At 43.0% G+C, this 21,708-nt stretch overlaps 2 protein-coding genes across 2 annotated transcripts in view; both read right to left on the bottom strand.

Moving 5' to 3' along the window:
• The window catches only part of LOC137047376 (gastrula zinc finger protein XlCGF57.1-like), a 180,137-nt gene that overhangs the window by 151,325 nt on the left and 7,104 nt on the right, over nt 1–21,708 (bottom strand). The window contains exon 4 of the mRNA XM_067425020.1: nt 17,552–18,218. Coding sequence (XP_067281121.1) covers nt 17,552–18,218 — 667 coding nt within the window. The remainder of the gene's footprint in view (nt 1–17,551; nt 18,219–21,708) is intronic.
• On the bottom strand, nt 1,107–5,128 carry LOC137047401 (uncharacterized). Its single transcript, XM_067425034.1, has 2 exons — nt 1,677–5,128; nt 1,107–1,203 (listed from the first exon to the last, which is right to left on the bottom strand). The coding sequence occupies exon 1, from the start codon at nt 5,078–5,080 to the stop codon at nt 1,955–1,957; it is 3,126 nt and encodes a 1,041-aa protein (XP_067281135.1). The 5' UTR covers nt 5,081–5,128; the 3' UTR covers nt 1,107–1,203; nt 1,677–1,954.

Below are 21,708 nucleotides of genomic sequence, written 5' to 3'. Positions count from 1 at the left end.
GAAGGCAATGTGCAAAATCCAAAGGTATGAACCACTTTACTAAGCAATGTTTTTCAAAGAATAGAACAAAAGCATCAACAAATGTACATGTTGTTGAAGAGACAGAGTTGTCAGATACGTTCTTTGTGGGCATATGAATATGAAGCAGATGGAAGAAAGGACTCTGATGTAAACTGTGTGTCTAGGGACAAATGGATTGTGTCATTGTGATCCTCAAGACTTGAATGCAAACATAAAAAGACAGCACTACCAGATTCCTAAGCGTGAGATCACAAGTGAAATGATGGGTGCGCAGTACTTCAGTAAGTTGGATGTTTCACAAGGATTCTGGCAATTGAAGCTTCATGAAGACAGTACAAAATACTGCACGTTCAATACACTGTTTGGACGATATTCATTTGAAATTTTTGTATAAGTTCAGCCTCAGAAATATTTAATCGTGCCATGGAGCATATCATAGAAGGACTGGAGGGAGTTTGTGGTTTGTGCATATGTTGATGGCATTGTGGTTTGGGGATCATCATTGCAGGAACACAATCAGACTTTTCCAGCTTCTTCAAAAAGTTCGGAAATACGGACTAAAGTTAAACAGAGCAAAATGTCTGTTTGGTTTCACTTAAATTACTTTTTAGGTGACAAGTTGTCTGGACGTGGTGTCGAATCTGACAAGAGCAAAATTCAGGCAATTCTGGATAGGCCGAGTCCAGTGGGAAAAAAAGGTGTGCTTAGGATAATGGGAATGGTAAACTACATTGGTAAATTCATTCAAAACCACTCTGCAAAAACTGCAAGCCTTAGAGAGCTGTTGAATCATAAAAATGAGTTCAAGTGGACAAGTAAACATGAGCTAGAATGGAAAATGCTCAAGTCAGCACTGACAAAGGAACAAGATCTCACCTACTTTGATTCCTCAAAAAGTATCAAAATCTCAACAGACGCATCAAAGGATGGTATAGGTGCAGTCTTGCTCCAAGCAGATGCTGACGGCTGGAAACCGATAGCCTAGGCCTCTAGGACGATGACGCAATCTGAATGCAGATATGCTCAGATTGAGAAAGAATGCTGAAAAATATTGTGAATCTTGACTCTAATTGCTTGTTCGGGTTTGGTTGAAGGCTACAGTTTGTCCGGTCAGAACAATGATGTCTTACTCAGGTTTTATCCAAATTGGTGGTTTTATTAAATGTGCATAGATGTGTGGTTCTGTAAATACACAATACAAAATACAGATATAAATATGGATATAAGAAACATATATAAACACAACACAACACAATACTAATAAAGCTTCTGATGAACACTTATGAAATAGAACACAATATAATCTCGATGAGGATGAACTAGAATAAATCGGAATGGACGTTCAGTACAATACAAATTGTGTGTGCGCTAACTGTCCATGAGCTGTGCGCGTGAGCCTGACTGCTGCTTCACGTGCGATCAGCTCTCAGATGTAAACAACTTTATAGCGCATGCGCGCTACCTGAGATGCAACCGTGCATCGGTGTTTATATGATATAAATATGGCTAAACTGACAGTAAATGACAAATATAGAATAACAGTGATGTTACAGCAGTAGACTATAATTACAGAAACAACATTAACTGTAAACATCCGTGTTTACTCCAGGCGGAATAGCGTTAGTTGAGTGTTAAATGATTAAGTGACGACTTACGGTGTAATGCACGCACACGCACAGTCGATAAGGCCTCCACTGATTGGACTAATACTTTATTCACTCAAACTATATACAATCTTCAGCCGATCTCCCATTCTCATTATCAACCGTCTGCTCTCTTCTCCGTCACTTCGCGAACTCCTGTGGAAAGTTTTGGAACAGTCCATTTTGCACTGAATGACAGGGGTGACTGGGAGAGTCCATGTATCAAAGGCAGGGGGAGGGCACTTTCTACAGCCGCCCCCAAATTCACAAGGTGAATTTGCTAACTAGGGCTAGTCTGGAAGAGGGGGCAGGGTAATAATCTTGGCTACAGGTCGGGTGTAAGTTTTGTCTTTAACCTGTATTTCCACAGATCTGACTCTTTTGTCCACCCCAGGAAAGACCTGAACAATTCTCCCTACAGGCCAAAGAGCACGTGGCAGTTGCTGGTCCACGATCATGACTATGTCACCGACCTGCAGGTCAGTTTCTTCAGTCTTCCACTTCTGTCTGATCTGGAGGTTGGGTAGGTAGTGCCGAATAAAGTGTCTCCAAAAATGGTCAGCCAAGAGCTGGCTGTGTCTCCATCTCTTACGGCTCAGGAGTTCAGAATCTTGATATACCACTTGTGGTAATGAGGCATCTCGCCGCCCCATCAACAAGATGTTGGGAGTCACTGGATCTGGATCTGCAATGTCCGAAGAGGTGTAGCCGATGGGTTTGGAGTTGAGAATTCCTTCTATTTCTATGAAGACTGTTCTTAGCACTTCTTCTGTAACTGTCTGGCTGCCAATGGTGACATGCAGTGCAGCCTTCAAAGAACGAATTTCTCTCTCCCAGCATCCACCAAAATGAGGTGCACTGGGTGGATTGAAGATGACTTTGATCTGGTGGCTGGCGAGTTGGGCTTGGAGCTCAGGGTAAAGGGCGATGAATGACTCTTTCAACTCCCTTTCTCCTCCTTTAAAGTTGGTACCTTGGTCTGCCAAAAGCTCAAAGGGTTTACCACGTCTGGAGATGAATCGTCGTAAAGCCATTAAGAAGGAATCGGTGTCCATGCTGGTGAGTATGTCGATATGAACTGCCCGGGAAGTCATGCATTTGAAGATGATTCCCCATCTTTTTTCATTCCTGCGTCCCACCTTTATGGTGTAAGGTCCAAAGCAATCCACACCTGTTGAGTAGAAGACAGGTTGATGGATTCTCAATCTGGCGGGTGGGAGGTCTGCCATTCTGGGTGGATGTGGTTGTCCGCGCCATCTCTGACACTCAGAACATTGTCGTTGGTGGTTTCTGACCGCAGCTCGTCCCCGTATGACCCAGTATCTCCGCCGGAGTTCAGCAAACACCCTATCTGGTCCTGGGTGATGTAACCGATCATCATGGTCTTTGATTATTAATTTGGTGATTGGATGACACGAGTCAAGGACTATAGGATGTATAGTATCCTCCTCTAGCTGGCTGATCTGACGGAAGCGACCACCAACACGTATGAGGTTAGTGTCCTTATCGAATTCAGGGGCTAAGCACAGCAAGCGACTAGTTTTTGGCAAGGCTTTACCTTCTCTGAGGTAGGACAGTTCCTCTGGAAACGAGTCACTTTGGCTTTGACGAAGGACTGCAAGTTCTGCCTCTTTGTAGTCTTCTGCTGTAGGGATATCTGTGGCCGCCCCATTGACATGCCGGATGTAAGCCTTCAGTAACTCTGTAAGTGTATGGTACTTCTGTGGATCAGGAGTGGATGGAGAGGAGATTGATAAACCACAGAAGATTGGCTTTCTCAGTTCATTGTCTTGGTCAAGGGTTGTAAACGGTGGCATTTCTGGCCAGTGTTCAGTCGTTTGTCTGAGAAATTTTGGCCCTTTATACCATCTGCTTTCCTGGCCTATGTCACCGAGGGATTTTCCCTTGGTGATGTCATCTGCAGGGTTCTCCTTTGATGGCACATACCTCCAGTTATCAGACTCCGTAAGATCCTGGATTTCTGTCACTCTGGTCCCCACAAACACCTTGAAACGACAGGAGTGTGATAGCAGCCAGGTAAGAACAGTTGTGGAGTCAGACCACAGAGTTACACTGTGGATGGGTAAAGTCAGCTCTGTCTTCAGAACTTTCGCGAGTTGTGCACCTGTGAGTGCGGCACACAACTCCAAACGTGGTATTGTTTGCTGTTTTTTCGGGGCTACTCGAGATCTAGCAGCTACAAAGGCCACCTCCACTCTACCTTCAGTGTTTTCAGTGCGTAAATACGCCACAGAACCGTAGGCTTGCTCTGAAGCATCGCAGAAAATGTGGATCTGTCTAATGCTGGTAGGGTTATCCAGTTCCTTACTGCAGTAACACCTCTGCAAACCAATTTGCTGCAAACTATCCAGTTCATTCTCCCAAGTGTTCCACGAGTTCAGCAGTTCCTCAGGCAGTCGGGGATCATCCCACTCTCGTTTCTTGTCCCATAACCTCTGTACAATTACCTTGGCCCGTGTTGTGAATGGCACAATATAGCCAATGGGGTCATACTGACTAGCGAGAATATGGTATATGCTTCGCATAGTTGGAAGTGGGTGGTCTGTCCGACGTTGCTTATAGGAGAGGGTATCTGATGAGCAATGCCAATGCAACCCAAGAGTTGACTCCTGTGCATCTTGATGACCTTCGCTGAGCCACTGGATGCTGCTTTGAGATCGAGCATCAGCTGGCAGGTGGCTGATGACTGATGGATCATTGCTCGCCCACTGTCTTAGGTCGAAGCCTCCTAAACTTAAGAGGTTGCGGAGTCTGTCAACGAGATCTTTTGCTGTCTCACTTGTGGCAAAGCTCTGGAGGCAGTTGTCAACGTAGAAAGATTTCTCTACTGAGAACTGGGTGTCTTCAGACTCACTGTGATCCAAGGCCAGCTTCTGTAAAGCAAATGTCGCACAGCAAGGACTACACGTTGTTCCAAACGGAAGTACTTGCCATTCATACACCTCGGGTGCCTTGTCTTTCTGAAGATTTCTCCAAATGAATCTCAGTAGTGGTTTGTCTTCAGGCAAAAGGAGTACCTGGTGGAACATCCCACGAATGTCACTACTAACTGCGATAGAATGTTCTCGAAATCGCAGAAGAACTGACAGAAGAGAAGGGCTGAGTGGTGGACCTGGGAGCAAGTACTCGTTCAGGTTCTGACCTTGGTAAGTAAAAGAGCAGTTGAAGACAACCCTTTTCTTTCCATTATGCTCCACCAGATGATGTGGAATGTACCAGCTTTCCTTGGAATGGCCCACCTGTTCAGGAGTGAGTTTGGTGATATAGCCAGCTTGCTGTAACCTGACAATCTCTTCTTGGTAGGCTACTGACTGCTCAGGATTCTTGTGAAGCCGATTTTCCATTCCCCTTAATTGTGGCAGGACAGCTTCTTTGGGTGCATGTAGAAATGGCATCCCTCTGGTACGTAGAAGAGGAGTAGCATAACGCTGGATTCCGTTAACATCCACTCTCACGGTTTTGTCCCCGGAGCAGTTGGATGGACTCTTGGTCTTGTCTTGACCTTGTCAGTACCTTCTCGGTTCGATATGGAAGAATGTCCATTTTCCACAGTTTCTCCACATTCTCATAAATGTCCGTACTGGGCCTTAAGCTGGTGAAGAGACATTGCTGTGGGGAAAGTCTGTCGGTTACTTCTTGTGCTGGACCTTGTAGTGTCCATCCTAGACGCGTTCTCACAGCAGCAGGGCCACCAGGTGGACCCAGACTGACTGGTTCTATGGGTGTGATGAGGTGCGGGCAGTCAGAGCCGATTAGAACTACTGGTTTCACTTTGTGAAGATGCTGTAGTGGCAGGCCTGCAAGGTGCTTGTACTTCTTCTGGAGTACCTTGACGGGATGTGTGTGCTCTGCTAAACCCAGGCTGTTGGCTGTGAAGGCACTACGTATTCTGAAAGTCTTACGAGGGTTAGCCACTGAGGACACAGTGAATGTCACAGCTGCCCCATGAATGGTCTGTGTATCTTGCCTGACAGTACGCAGAACCAAATCCTCTGGCTGTCCCTTGAGATTCAACTTCTGCACTGCTTCGTGTAGGATAATGGTCCGCTCTGACCCATCATCGAGAATGGCATATGCTTCCATGGATTTGTTGCCATTTTGCAGTATAACTTTAGTCACCTTCAGCAGAACTTTGTTGTCACAGGTTGGACGATCCACATACAAGACTGCACTGGCTGGAACTGATTCTTCGGTGGCTTTACTTTGCTCATTTACCTCATGCAGTGCTTGCAGATGCTTCCTATTGCAGGATGGACAGAGGGCTTTCAGTGTGCAATTTGCAGCATGATGACCACGCCCACAACGCCAACATCTATTTTGGCCTTTAATCCAAGACACCTTCTGCTCCTTGTTGAGTAACTTGAAGTTCTCACAGCCATTTAGGAAATGTCTGTTGCTGTCGCAGAATGGACAGTAAGCATTCACCCCTTCTCTCTTAGCAGCAGCTGGTTTTGGCAGATGAACTGGTGATGCTGGGTTGGCTTTCGGTTTCTCTGTACCAAGGAGGATTGTAGTAGGTCTGCGCGTTTGCTTAGAATCTCTCCTCATCTCCCTTCTCTGGTCAGACAAAACTTTAGAGTGACTGGTATAGTCAGTGTGGTCCTCCTGAACTTGAAGCTCGTACTCAAGCCAGTCTGCAAAGTCCAATAATGTAGGTATCGCAACAAGACGAGGATGTGTATACCTCTTGAAACTGGACCTGAGGTCATGCGGCAGTTTGCTCGTCAGTCTGGACACATGTGACCCACACTCCAGCTCAACATTACCTTTCTGGCCCAGCTGTTCCAGCATACTAACCAGGGAACGCACTTGGAGTCCGAACATGCGAAAAGCTTTTACATCTCCGCTGCGAATGTTCGGTCCATCCATCAGTTCTGCAATGCGTTGTAAGGCTAGCTGGTGAGGCTGGCCATACATTCTATTGAGGGCTCTCATGGTGTTTGAGAAAGGGAAGCTTGAGTTACTGTACGAGTCTGCAACTAATAGTGCTTCCTCCAACTTAAGATGGTCAGTGAGGATCTGATACCTGAATCGCTCTGTTGTATCCCCAGGCAGAATGTTCTCCAACGCTATCCTCAGTCTAGAGAACTCCCGCGGATCAGGGGATGTTAGGAAGGGAATGGTTGGAGCAGGACCTCTGTATAATTTCTCCTGTGCCAATGGAGGCTGGTAATAAGCTTGTCTGGAGTCTGGCTGAGGAGGTGGCCTCTGCTCATATGCTGGTGTCTGGAACTCTGACTGATGAGAAGGAAGGTGTTGAGAAAAACGAGAATACCTGGGCTGAGGTGGGTTGCTGTCTCGCACTTGTGGTGGGACTCGCTCTTGCATTGAGGAAGAAATGTCCATGTTTCTGATATCATCAGCTAAGCTAGCTGGGTTCAGTTCTCTCATTACAGTAGGCGGCGTTGGTGGCTTTGTCCGAGGGGCTGGAGTCGGACGGAAACATTGTGGGGTCTCAGAGCTCACCACTGGAATAAAGGGACTTGGATACGGCACTGATGAAGTCACTGGCCTGAAGGGGGCTCCTCTTTCTGCCTTAAGACTTTGAAGTTCTTGATGCAACAAAGCATTCTGTTGACGCATCTCTTGTAGTGCTGAAATAATCTCTGGAAGCTGGCTGGTTTGTAGCCGTAAGTCTGCATTCTCTCGTTTCAGCACCTGCAGTGTAGCTGTAAGCTCTACTTCATTTTCTCCTCTACCATCTGATATTTCACTTTGCCATTCGTCTCTCAGTGTCCACTTATCATGGTCTAACTCTTGACTGACAGGAGAAGATGATCTGGTGTATCCTACCATACTTGGTGAATGGACCCTACTTTGGCTGAAGTCTGGGAGTGGCTGTCGATGCGGCAATAGCTCACCAAGCTCATAATCAGCTAAATGAGTTGGTGGGTTGATCCGTCTTCGTGGACGCACAACAGGCGCTTCTCTCTCAGGTTGAGACATCTCTGTAGCAATTCACCCGATCCGGCTCGAAGGACCATGAAAAATATTGTGAATCTTGACTCTAATTGCTTGTTCGGGTTTGGTTGAAGGCTACAGTTTGTCCGGTCAGAACAATGATGTCTTACTCAGGTTTTATCCAAATTGGTGGTTTTATTAAATGTGCATAGATGTGTGGTTCTGTAAATACACAATACAAAATACAGATATAAATATGGATATAAGAAACATATATAAACACAACACAACACAATACTAATTAAGCTTCTGATGAACACTTATGAAATAGAACACAATATAATCTCGATGAGGATGAACTAGAATAAATCGGAATGGACGTTCAGTACAATACAAATTGTGTGTGCGCTAACTGTCCATGAGCTGTGCGCGTGAGCCTGACTGCTGCTTCACGTGCGATCAGCTCTCAGATGTAAACAACTTTATAGCGCATGCGCGCTACCTGAGATGCAACCGTGCATCGGTGTTTATATGATATAAATATGGCTAAACTGACAGTAAATGACAAATATAGAATAACAGTGATGTTACAGCAGTAGACTATAATTACAGAAACAACATTAACTGTAAACATCCGTGTTTACTCCAGGCGGAATAGCGTTAGTTGAGTGTTAAATGATTAAGTGACGACCTACGGTGTAATGCACGCACACGCACAGTCGATAAGGCCTCCACTGATTGGACTAATACTTTATTCACTCAAACTATATACAATCTTCAGCCGATCTCCCATTCTCATTATCAACCGTCTGCTCTCTTCTCCGTCACTTCGCGAACTCCTGTGGAAAGTTTTGGAACAGTCCATTTTGCACTGAATGACAGGGGTGACTGGGAGAGTCCATGTATCAAAGGCAGGGGGAGGGCACTTTCTACAAATGCCTTGGGCTCGTCTTCGGATTTGAGAAATTTCATGACTATGTCTATGGCTTACCATCGTTCACAGCAGAAACGGATGTCCCCACTCATTCAGCATCTAATGATGAGACTACAACGGTATGACTTTGAATTAGTTTACACCAGGAAAATACATAGTCCTAGCAGATGCATTATCTTGTGCTCCACTAACATGCAAATCCATAGATGGGAGTTCCATGGAAGATAATATGAAATTGCATGTAAATCTTGTTGTTGAATCTCTTCCAGTGTCGGACCAGAAGCTCAAGCAAATAGCTGAGAAGACAGCAAAAGATCCAGTTCTCCAGGCTGTAATTGAGAATTTGAACAATCACTGGGTCAGAACTTCATGTCCACAATTCTACAATGTTAGAGCTGAATTTAGTGTGGTAGATGGTTTTCTACCGAGACGAGACAGAGTGGTTGTTCCATAAGTGCTGAGAGAAGATATGATTTCCAGGATACATGAAGGACATCTTGAAATCTAAAAGGAGATCCAGGGATTCAGTCTTTTTGCCTGGAATAAATTCGGATATTGAGAAAATGGTCAGTTCTTGTAAAGTTTGTCTGAAACTTCAAAGCAAGCAAGTGTAGTGGACAGCACATTCCAGGGCCCGGTTTATGGCCGGGCCCCTTTTTGCCCGTAACAGTGGACAAAGGTTTGCTACATTTTGATTGGATCTTGTTGGACTAGCACAAACAAAATGTCCAACGGCATCAGATAAAGATGCTTGGACAACATCCAGACACTTCTTTGAGGGCAAGAAGACCTCTAGTACCAAGCCCAGAAAGGACAGGACTTCTCATTGATCCACATGCAGTTTCTGCCCTTCACCCATCTAGAGATGGATCCCTAATGACCTGATTTGTGACGGCCATAAACATTCCTCAGGACCTCAGCAGTAGTGGGTAAAACAAAGAAAGACCAAAACTGATCCATCCAAATCCATTCACACCTATGTTTGGAAACCTTAAGACTGATGTAAACTACACATATCCATCTCATACTTATTCAGAGAAATAAGTATTCTCAGGGACAGCTATTTGTAATGCAACATCTTCCACAAATTCAGCTGTTAATGAACAAATGAATGAACATATGACAGTTCAATCTTTTTCCATCATGTTTGGTGTCTATTTGTTTAGTATATTGCCAAGGGTATTCTGATGGTGGTTTGGAAAGTGAGAAATGCATTGATGAACTTTAAAGACCCTTTAAAGACTTCTAACTGTGCACAGTATGCAAATGAGTTCCACAGGGGAAAGAAGGGTGGGCCACACTGTGTGCCCTCTCTGACGCCAGCAGCCAATAGCAACACTGGAATGGAGAAGCGCCAAATTGCAATCTCCTCCTATTCGGAAAAGGATAAAGGTACCCTTTCAATAGACACTCCTTGTTCTGAGTCTGTTCGCTGAGGATTAGACTGTGACAGAGCAACCAGGTTCTGAGTCTCCAAGAAAGAGACAAACAGTTCACCAAGTTCTGAGTCTGTCCGCTGAGGATTAGACTGTGACAGAGCAATCAGGTTCTGAGTCTTCATCCAAGAGACAAACAGTTCACCAAGTTCTGAGTCTGTTCGCTGAGGATTAGACTGTGACAGAGCAACCAAGTTCTGAACCTCTGGTTTAACCAGAGAGACAACACAAGATCCGAGGATCTGAATCTACAGCTTGTGAGGCAGCAACAGATACGACAACGTTCTGAGCCTCCAGCCTGTAAGGAAAGAGACATTAACCAACACTACGTTCAGAGTTTTAGTCGAGCGAGACGACTACAGCACGTCCAGAGTCTCCATGCTAAAGAGACCAGAGCAGATTGACCAACTTTTGAGTGTCTGGTCCAAAGAGGCAGAAGACACACAGAGACATTCGCAACAAGGTTAAGTTCAGGAGAGCAAACCTTCACTTCAAGGTTCCTTCGTCTGCATGTTCCAGATTAAGGACCTTCTGCACCTACTTCAGGGCCTCATCTGCGTGTTCCAGATTTTAGGACCCTTTGGTGCCCCAGGAGATCAGCATCCCACAGATCTTCGTGTTCAAGGCTGTTGAAACAGATTCCAGCTCCTTTCTTCTCTGCATTGTCTCCCAGCAAAACCAGAGGAAGAAGTCATCACCATCGGACTGCTTACTCAACCACGTGGAACGTAAATATCACTTAACCAAACCTCTTTCTAGAGACCTTGGCATTGTTGATTATTATCAGTATATGATTTTGTAATTTACATTACAAGTAATATAACTGATGCTAGTTAATAACAAATAATCTTTCGTTTATTTGTTTAATGCATAATAAGGTTCTTCACCTTAATTTCGGAGAAACAACAGTTTATCTTTCCATAAGATAACGTAACTCTTCTATAGCCACACTTAACTTACTCACATGTATTTTATGCATTTTACGCACTTTATTCCTTTATCATTCATTGTATTCATTTAGTAGTTGTTTTAATTGTTCTGTTTATCTTTTGTTAATAAAATCTATTTTATTACAATTGTGTCTTCCTTGTGCTGATAAAGCAGAAAAGGCTCTACAAGTTAGAAATCTCACCAATCTTTCAGATAAATCAGCTGAACAACTCTCCCACCTTACATTCATTATGAATGACTGGGCAGCTTCCTGTGCAGAGTGTTCTCATACAGCCAAGGTAAAAGGCCTTGACTAGTGTCCCAAACTAAGAGGGGGGGAAGGTGGTCATCTGATGTACTCATAACCACACCTTAAGTGACGTGTGATCCAAATTCACAATGTCAGCGGTGATGTAAGTACCAATCACTCTTACTTAGTGTCCTTAGGTGGACAAAAGTAAAAATCACTACACAAGCAAGAGAACCCATGATCACAACAGACCTGCCTGAGTATCCTTGGCAGGAAGTGGGTACTGATCTGTTTCACTCTCATGGAAAAGAATAGTTGCTGGTAGTGGATTATTTTTCTAATTTTCCAGAAATAGCCATGCTGTCTAACTCTACAAGTGCATGTGTGGTACAGCAAATTAAGTCAATTTTTGCCAGGCATGGTATTTCTCTGGTGGTAGTGAGTGACAATGGTCCATGCTACAGTTCAAAGGAATTTCATGACTTTGCTGCTCACTATGATTTCAGACGTGACGTTGAGTCCCCATCATGCTCAGTCTAACAGGAAGGCAGAAAAAGAAGTGCATATTGTAAAACAATTGCTCAAGAAAGCATCAGAAGGCAAGTCAGATCCATATTTAGCTCTTCTGAGCTATCGAGCAACGCCTCTGCCTCACACTAAAGCGTTGTCTCTACGGAGCTGTCATTTTCTTAAATGAGCCGCGGCAATGTTTCAAATGAGCTTCTTACGCTAGACAAATGCCTTTATTTTCAACGTGGTCACCTTGTACCCAAACCATTTGGAAACTAAGGAGCCATTTTTCCTCCGATTACAAACCAGCTCCTCGGCGCCCAATTGCGGGACTCATTTTTCGCACTGTAGGGGATTTTAAAAAAGTGACGTGAGTAGAAGGGAGGCGGTGCCGCCGTTACAGTGTGTGTGTGAGAGCGGGAGCGCAGCTCTTATTTCAAATAGCGCAGCATATTTTAAACTAATCGGTTAACCGGTTTCAACCGGCTAATGAGGCTCAGTGGTCGGTCAAGAAAATGTTTAGTTTTCGCCATCCCTAAATCAGAGGAAATCTAAGAAAGACAACGTTTAAAACGTAAGAACGGATAGTTACCAAATGCGTACCTCTTATAAATAGAAGGTTAACGATTTATTCTCTCTTTTCCCTTGTCCACATCCAGTTAGTACAAACAGCAAGACAACAGCAGCACGCTCATGCAATTAACAGCAGAAACAAGCTCTCCAGACACTCTGTCTCTAAAATATACAATAATAAAGACGCATAACTATGATAACTAATAAAACTAGCAGCGCATTCTACTTACCGTAACAAGCACTCATCCGGTTTCCAGGAAGGAATGAGGCAAGCGTGTTAATGACGCATCCCAGGCAGCACTTTCGTTGCAGTTTTTATAGCCCAGTGTTAAAGGCAATAGGCTTGCGGCAAATAACGATGATGAAAGCAGGACCACTCCTCCTGCCACATAGGCTATCTTCCTGTTGGACTGAGAAGACCCTCTTAGGGGTCCAGTATCCTGTCCTCATCTCCTCTCGACATAGCCTCTCTCTCTTTCTAATAAAGCACTAGTGTGTTGTGTGGCGTCATTGCTCACTGTTGCTCACCTCACTGTCCTGTCGTCATTGCTCACTACAGCAGAAGCTGAGGACAGAAAAGGAAAATAGGAAAAGGACAACAGATAGGGGTGTCCCTCTACCTATTCTTGTCTCGTGGCATACTGAAAAAACAGAACAGAAAATGTAAGATACACTGTAGCCTAGTTTGACTTTTAAAAAAGCAATTTGCTTATTTCAGCAATTTAACCATTGGCTGTTGACTTCAAGAAAGAAGGAGGGGTATACTTAGCATGTGCAGTAGGAGTGGCATGACTCCAGCTCATTCGTGATTGGAGAAATCAGCAGTGTTTCAACTGCCACACGTTGCAACTGTCCCCACTCTCCCCTACTCAAGAAATCGCTTCAGCCCTAATCTATACTTCATTATACTACAGTTTAACTTTATTGTACTGCAGTAATATTGCATCTATACTTCATTATACTGCAAATCTACAGTTGAACTTCAATGTACAATGCAGTTATTTTTTTGTAAGGGATGAAACGACCGCAATTATGTGTGGACTTGTTTGCACATGCTTGCTTGCATTTTGTGTTCCAAATTTATTTGGTAGTAAGTAACGAATATTCTTTGGGAAAATGTGTTGGGAGTAAAAGTTAACAAAATATAAAAACTCAAGTAAAGAACAGATTCTCCCAAAAAATAGTCCAGTACTGTAACAAAGTATTATTATTTCACTACATTACACCACTGTTAAAGCTGTGTTTAAAAGAAGAGTCATTTATTTGTTTCATTTATTTGTTAAACATTTATAAATAGCTTGTAGTCAGGGAATTCCAGCTGATTAATGTAAATCCTTTCACTAGTCAGCACTTGTGATCGTTCAAAGAATCTATGCAGCCACCAGTCAGCACTTACATTGCTGCACTAATACAGTGTTCAACACTGTAACAATAACGAGTCTCGGGGAATAATTTATTTAAATTGGACTCATATTCATGAGTCTATAATGTGACTCGCTGGTTGTACATTAGTTATTAATTTTATAACGGGACTTTTAATCCTGTTATTATCAAAGTCGATTTCAGTCATCCAGATTTTCCTCTCGTCTTGCGAGTGGAAAATGGGATTTCTTCATTGACTATCAATCTTACAAACTCGGAAGAAATATTAATCTGTTTGATCAGGACCAATAATATTTCATAAGTTTGTACAATTTGTATTACTGAAATAGTAACACAAAAATCAAGCTTAATTTGTAGATAAGATCTTACGTCATCAGTGACTTCAAATCCATGAGCAAGGCATTCACTTCAATGTAATTATTGGATTTTAATAGACAAAACTACGATTTCACACAGGGTAAAACATTCATATATGTGGGTAACAAAACAAACAACATACAAGGAAAAATCTAAACTTAACGAATAAAACAAAAGTAACATAGAATGAGAGAGAGAGAGAGAGAGAGAGACAACTTTTATCACGCAGTTCTTTCCAAGAGGCCCCAGTTAAATTCATACTATTCCCGTAAACAGGAATGGTCAAGACAACCTTTAAGCGCAGTTTGATTGCGAAATAGGATACTTGCATCTAAGTTTTAGGTGTGTAGGTCTGTTGCAGTTTCTTCAAGGCAATGAAGCTTGGATGTTCTTGGAGGAGTTTTCCGGGCGTGATGGCTGGTCGTGTCTCTCGGGCAGGTTTGCCCATCTCTCCTTGCCCGCTCTCGTGCTCAATCGTTCATCTCTTCAGAGTGGCGGAAAAGTGCTCGCAAAGAGACATTGTGGGTCTAGGTTTTTATAGATGAAATAGGCGGAGATAATTCAATCAGGAGATGAGTGGTCACAAGACCCCCTCTGTTCCTATTAGAAAGCCCCCACTTCCTTGTGACTCAAACAAAGATGGGTGATTTATTAAGAGCCGATCTTTCTTTCTTTTCCCGGAAAGTGTATAGTTTCATATTGATGATTTTGTCACATACTTAAGCACCGAAATCGACGCCGTTGGGCGTCCGCGATTCCAATGATACCATGAACGACAGTATTGACATTCGAGAATGCAGAGATACAGAATTTACAGTTACTAGCCTACAGAAGTTGATTTTACATGCAGTAAACATCCAAGTTACTTCAAAACATCATACAAGACATTGCATCATCACCATACATATATTTGGTACATTGAAGAGGTAATTTAATCTAAAAGTCCATATATTGCTGATCTGTGTGTTCTCAGAGCAGTTTCTCTGTGTATGTGTGTGTGTATGGGTCAGAGGTCGAAAGCAGGGGGGTTGTTTGGATGACGTGTATGCTGCTACCATCTCCCATTGTCGCTGCAACACCTGAGATACATAGCCCCGTTTCCACCACAGGAACTTTACCCAGGAACCAGGAACTTTGGGTGGTACTCGGTGTGTTTAGACCGCAGGAACCAGGGTCTAAATGAAGTTCCGGGTAAATATTTCCCCCTCCAAACGGCCCTGCTCGCGAGGTAGTACTTTTTCAAAGTTCAGGACCTTTCGAGGGCGGGACTTGGGCGCTGAACATGCTGATTGGTTTAGCATTTTATTTCAACCGGCATTTTTAAAAGTCTTTTGCGAGGTTCGTTCTGCGTTCAGTAAATATCAGTCTTGCGCTCTGTCTGATGGAGCGCGTTCGTCTCAGCCATCTCGCGTGCAATGTCCGTAATAGCTGATAATAATATACATTGTTATTTTAAATCTAGCTTTACAAGCTTTCTGAATATGCTGCTGAATCTGCATATTAGTGCTCTTTTCTGTCGTTGTTAATTACCTCTTTAGTAAACCTATACATAACCAGCAAAAGCAGCACAGCTTGAATCTCTTCCATACTCGTTATTCATTTTTTTACAGTCTATAATTTTCACCATGTAAACGACCTGACCGATTACTTTTAAGTGTGTGTCCTTACATGACGACAGCGCGCGCCGCGCTCATGTTGACAAGAGAGGAAAGCTCATTTTTCTGAGGGGTAAACTTTTTATTTCGTAAGTTATGAAGATAATGTTGGAATAATGACACAGCGTATATTGCCCCAGGCAGTTTTTACTTTAACTGCGCCGGACAGAAGATTTTTTTTCTGAGATGATTATTACACTTTATAACAGATAAACAGCTTATATAATACTGTATTAGTCCTGGTGGCCGTTAAGAGTTGCTATGGCTACAGTTAACACACTCCAGCTGCCGGAGAAAACAGCGTTGACATTTTTGATGCGGCAGACAAACTGCATGTGACAAAATGATTGCGATTGAAAGTCATCACATGTAAACACCAGATTGGTTTATTAATAATAATAATAATAATAATAATAATAATAATAAATTTTATTTATAATGCACTATATATCAAACAAAATCTCAAAGTGCTACAGAATTAAAAAAAACAATCAACAACAATAAATAAATAAATAAGTAAATTAATAAAATAAAATAAATAAAACTGAAAAATAAAATAAAATAAAGAAGTAACAAGTCAATTAAAAGCTGCTAAAAAGGTGGGTTTTAAGACCACGCTTAAAAGCATCTATAGTCTGTGGAGTCCGCAGGTGGTCAGGGAGAGCGTTCCACAGACTGGGGGCTGCAGAGCAGAAGGCCCGATCTCCCGTAGTACGGAGATTGGCTGTGGGAGTTTTGAGGCGATACAGCGAAACAGAGCGGAGGTTACGAGTGGCTGTTTGTGTGGTGAGGAGTTCCTTGAGATAGGAAGGAGCATCACCATGGATGCACTGGTGCGTAAGGAGAGAGATCTTGTACTCGATCCTGAACGACACAGGAAGCCAGTGGAGTGATTTTAGAATGGGGGTGATATGGTCGTATTTGCGCACCCTCATGAGGATCCTAGCAGCGCTGTTCTGAATACACTGCAGCCTCTGGAGATTTTTGCTAGGGATGCCAATAAGGAGCGCATTGCAGTAGTCCAGCCTGGAGGAGATAAAGGCATGGACAAGCTTCTCCGCATCAGCCAGTGATAGAATGGGACGAAGTTTGGCAATGTTTCTGAGGTGGAAGAAGGAGGTCTTACACAGGTGATTGATGTGAGCTTCAAAGGTAAGCTGCGATTCCATTCTGACCCCCAGATTGGTGACTGAAGTGGAAAGAGGAATGACCTGATCAGAGAAAGCAATGCTGGTGATAACGGACTTCTGGACCTGAGGTGGATTGCCGACTAGGATAGCTTCAGTCTTGGAGCTGTTTAGCTGCAGAAAGTTTTGCTTCATCCACGCCTTTATCTCATCCAGGCAAGTGATCAAAGTGGATGGTGTGAGGTCAGCAGAGGGAGATGAACTTGTCCTAAAGTAAAGTTGAGTGTCATCACTCAAAGTTTATTTACAAGGTTTAGATAACGTCTCATGTAAACAGTCCACTAAATCTTTCAATCGGTACACGCAAAATTGATTACTGTCCTTCACTGATTTGGAGGAGCAGTCGCGCGCAGTCCTACATCACCGGACTAATTTGCCTAATCTTCTCGGAACTTTAGATCGCGGTGGAAACGCAGACAGCTGAAGGTCTCGGGGGGAGAAAAGTTCCTGTAAAAAAGTTCCTGGTACAAATTGTTCCGGGTAATTTTGGTGGAAACGGGGCTCATGATGTGTATCACATGAATATATCATTATACAAAGCTTTCTGCATCCCCTAATCTAAGGTCTAAACTATTCATCACACAAGTTTATGCATCTAACATGATCTCATGTGCTTATTAGTACACAAAAGTCTGCCATACTTGGGTGTGCCTAAACACTAACACACATCAAGGGCGTATGTACAGCTTCTAAATCAGTTTTTCATATGAACACTTTAGGGAAAATGTAGAAATGTTTTCTTTATTCTACTTCTCCCCAGAATGAATTCTCATGTGGACTATAAGGTTTCCATCTTGACTGAAACTGTCTCCACAGTGAGGGCAGATGAAAGCCTTCTTTGCAGTGTGCATGCTCTTGTGTTTTATAAGGTTTTCTTTCCGAGTGAAACTCATTCCACACTGTTGGCAGGTGAACGGCTTCTCTTTAGGGTGAACTCTCATGTGCCTGTTCAGGTGTCCTTTTTGCCTGAAACGTGTTCCACACTGAGAACATGTGAAAAGCTTCTCTCGAGTGTGAGTTTTCATGTGTTTTTTAAGGTTTCCTTGTTGAGTGAAACTCTTTCCACACTGAGAGCAGGTGTACGGCTTCTCTCCAGTGTGAACTCTCATGTGGGCTCTAAAGTTAAATTTATGATTGAAATTCATTCCACACTGTTGGCAGGTGTAATTCTTCCTTATAGGAGTGTGAACTCTCATGTGGACTTCAAAGTTTCCAAGCTTTTTGAAACATAGTCCACACAGATGGCAGGTGATATCACCTTCAGTCTCTGTCTTTTGAGCCTTTTTTTGTGAGGCAGTTTTTTCAGTCTGTGAGCAACTAAAAGATTTTTCTTCATGTTTCTTGTACTGATCTTTCTCTTCCATTTCCACCTTCTCTCCCAAGAGATCTCGACTCTCCTCTTTCAACGGCATCAAGTCTAAGACGAAAAAAGACATAAAAGTTAATCCAGCTTAGCAACAGACAATACAACATTTAGAAACACAAAACATTAAAACGAGTAACATGCATATTGGATCATATTCGCCAGGTGTGCCAAACAGATTTCTGGTTGCGTTCACAATAGGGATGTCCCGATCTGATCACGTGATCGGAAATCGGGCCTCGCTCGTACTCAGATGTTACATCCCGATCAGGACTCGGATATACATGTATATTCTGGGGTGAGGTGAGCAGGGGTGCCGTGTAAAAGGTTCGCACTTGCACCGCGGTTCATCTCACATCTGATGACGCATCAATAATATGGGTTGTAACTTGAAAATAACGCTTTATGCATGTTTCTGTTGATGGATACACGTGCTGGCTCCTCAGTGACACATTAGGAAAATCAGGAAAATCAGACCGTTCCTTACGGAGCATGCAACACAGCTTCTTGTCCAAGCCCTGGTCATTTCTAGACTTGACTATTGCAACGCGCTTCTGGCTGGACTTCCATCTTGTGCAATCAAACCGTTGCAAATGATCCAGAACGCTGCAGCACGTCTTGTATTCAATGAGCCCAAAATGGCTCATGTCACACCTCTATTCATCTCTCTGCATTGGCTACCACTCGCTGCCCGGATCAAATTCAAAGCCCTGACTCTTGCTTATGGATCTTCCACAAGCGCAGCACCCGCATACTTCGACTCACTCCTACGCGTCTACACACCCACCAGAAGCCTTCGCTCAGCTAATGAGCGAAGGCTTGTGGTACCATCACAGAGAGGCATGAAATCCCTCTCTCGAACTTTTTCTTTCATTGTTCCGGGTTGGTGGAACGATCTTCCGTCCTCCATACGCACAACAGAATCACTCACTTCGTTCAAAAGACAGGTAAAAACTCATCTCTTCCATGAGCACTTAATCTTACATTAAAAAAAAAAAAAAAAAAAAATTCCCCCTCTATTTCTCCTTTCTTCTTTCCTTTTCTGGTCTTTGCTACTCTAAGCAGTGTACAAATCTTAGTATTTAGGGCACTTTTTGTGTTTCGTTGCCTCTTCTTGACGGATCGCTTCCTGTTCTCCTGAGTTGTAAGTCGCTTTGGATAAAAGCGTCTGCTAAATGCATAAATGTAAATGTAAATTACAACAGCGCTAATAAAAGAAAAACGTGGGCAAAACAGTCTATCTGTGTAAACTTTGTTCAATGCATGCGAGTGCTGCCGTATGTTCGAATATGAGCAGTCATTTTCACAGTCATCACCCGGGTATATTCGCCAGAATGCTCACAGCGCGCAAATATTGAGTTCTCGTTCATGTCTTACACAAGAAGTATGTCAACATGTCCATCTTGATGAGTATCCAAGCAGACATAGTCTGAATATGCCTTAAAGGGTCATGAAACCCCCCTGCTGCAGCGGTGTTTTTTCACACCTTCGATTTGAAAAAGCTTGTTAAAAGGGGAGTGGTCGACTGTGAAAAGGTGGGATGGTATTGTGTGGAAAAAGGGAATGGTTTGCATAAATAGGGGAGTGTCATTAGGTGCATTAAGATTAGCGATCCCAATAGCAGCAGTTACAGCGGTTCTGAGACAAGTTCTTGGGTAACGTTGGCATAGTTTAGGCTACCACAGTGAGATTAAATGAGGGAGGAGTACAGCGAATGAGAGAGCTATGTGGCGTGCAGCAGAGATCGCAAATCATTCAGCTCTTCATATTCAAACCAGCATAATTCAGTGAGAAATGAAAATAAATGTTATTCTGCATGACGAAATATTTTGCAAACGTGATAAAACTATATTTGTCCAAATATGCACGCTGTTTGGCAAGATGAACAACGCGCCGACGTGATAAGAGAACGTGAACCACCCAACATGCGATGTGATAAGAGATGTGTAATTCTAGATCGGGGGAAAAGCGAAGGGGTTTGAGGCTTCATAGTCTCGACCGCGCATCTGAAGCAGAGCGACGCGCGCTGGGTTGCCGTGACGATCCGCGCTGTCTATCACTCAGCAGCTAAATCTATATCTGTCCAAATATGCAGCACACTGTTTCACTAAGAGCCCGATCACATGCGGTTTAGTGCATGGCAGTGACCACAAATAAAACGGAGAGGACGTGGCTTTTGTTCATTAGCCTACAGATTACAGATTGGTTATTTTGCACTCCTGACATAGATAGTCAACGCTTGCAGGTTCGGCGTGCGATTCCTCAGGTGAATTTTACTTTACCGAGCCTTTGTAGCAAAGGCTTCCACAGACGGCGCTGGTTACAGCTCGCTCGGCGCGCTTTACGTTACTTCGTATCAGCACAACGCCTAGCTTCCCTCCGTGACTTTTCCGCACGCTGCTTCCAAAACTTCCCCACCATATCTCTACAATAATGATGTAAGACGAGCCTGACAGAAGTGACTGTCTCATGCATATTAACTAAATTATCTTGTATGCATACTACAGCGCAGGGATTGGACTGAATGAGCTTTATGTCATGAATATATATCGAGAATCGCTCGGAGCGGTCGACGTCAGCATGTGCCCAGCAGCCCATACTTGGGCCGAAAAGGCCACGCCGACGTCAGCATTTGTGACGTTGCTCCGACTAAGCTTTTCAAACCGGAAGACAGAAATCGCTCTGAAAAATGCAAAAATAACTATTTTCACATATGAATACCATTAATGAGTATCCTTAGTGTTTTCAATGATGTGCAGCCGATACATATCTGTTTACATCTCAAAAAAAGTGTTTTGAGGTTTCATGACCCTTTAAGAGGACTTTATACAGTCGAGAAAGACGACGCATAGCCTTCCATTAGCTCTTAAAGGGGCAGTAGCCTTTACTGCTGTCTGTTTAATGTCAAACAAAAGATAAGGAATCACTCACTGCTCTTGATCTAATAGCTTTTGTAAAGATTATTTTTTAATTTAAACAGTTAAATATGCAACTATTTTACATTATTCAATTTCTCTACCTAAAAACTAATGTTAGATCTATAAAAACCTGAAAAGCATTGTTAATTACACTTCAGTCAAATTACACTTCAAATATTTTTTAGTTTATGTCATTGTAGGCAGTTATCATCATGATGATTTCATTTCAAGTGTTCGTTTTATAATAAGTTTAGTTTTAGTTAGTTATTTGATGCTATTAAAAACGGCTGTGTGATGTAATGATTGACAGCTGAGATCGACGTCTTCTCTGAGTGAAGTTGTCACTGAGGCACTAACGGACTTTTTCCGGGATTTTTGGGAGCAGATTATTTAATTTAATTTCCATAACTGTTTATTTCACACCAACATAATTAATTGTTCTGCATCTGTGAGAGTATAGGTGTGCTTTTGATATCGCCGTTGTACTTCCTGCTCTGCGCAACTCCGGTCCCAGACTTTTTTATATTTACTGTTGCACTAAAATCCAAAAGTGAAGAATTGATGTTATTTATTACTTGATTGTTCAAGCTACCTCACAGAAGTGCTCTGTTTGTTAGAGTGTTTGA

This window comes from Pseudorasbora parva, chromosome 2 (genome assembly GCF_024679245.1).
Source record: "Pseudorasbora parva isolate DD20220531a chromosome 2, ASM2467924v1, whole genome shotgun sequence".
Lineage (NCBI taxonomy): Eukaryota > Metazoa > Chordata > Actinopteri > Cypriniformes > Gobionidae > Pseudorasbora > Pseudorasbora parva.
The sequence above is the reverse complement of the archived record's forward strand: the minus strand, read 5'-3'. Positions and strand labels throughout refer to the sequence as shown.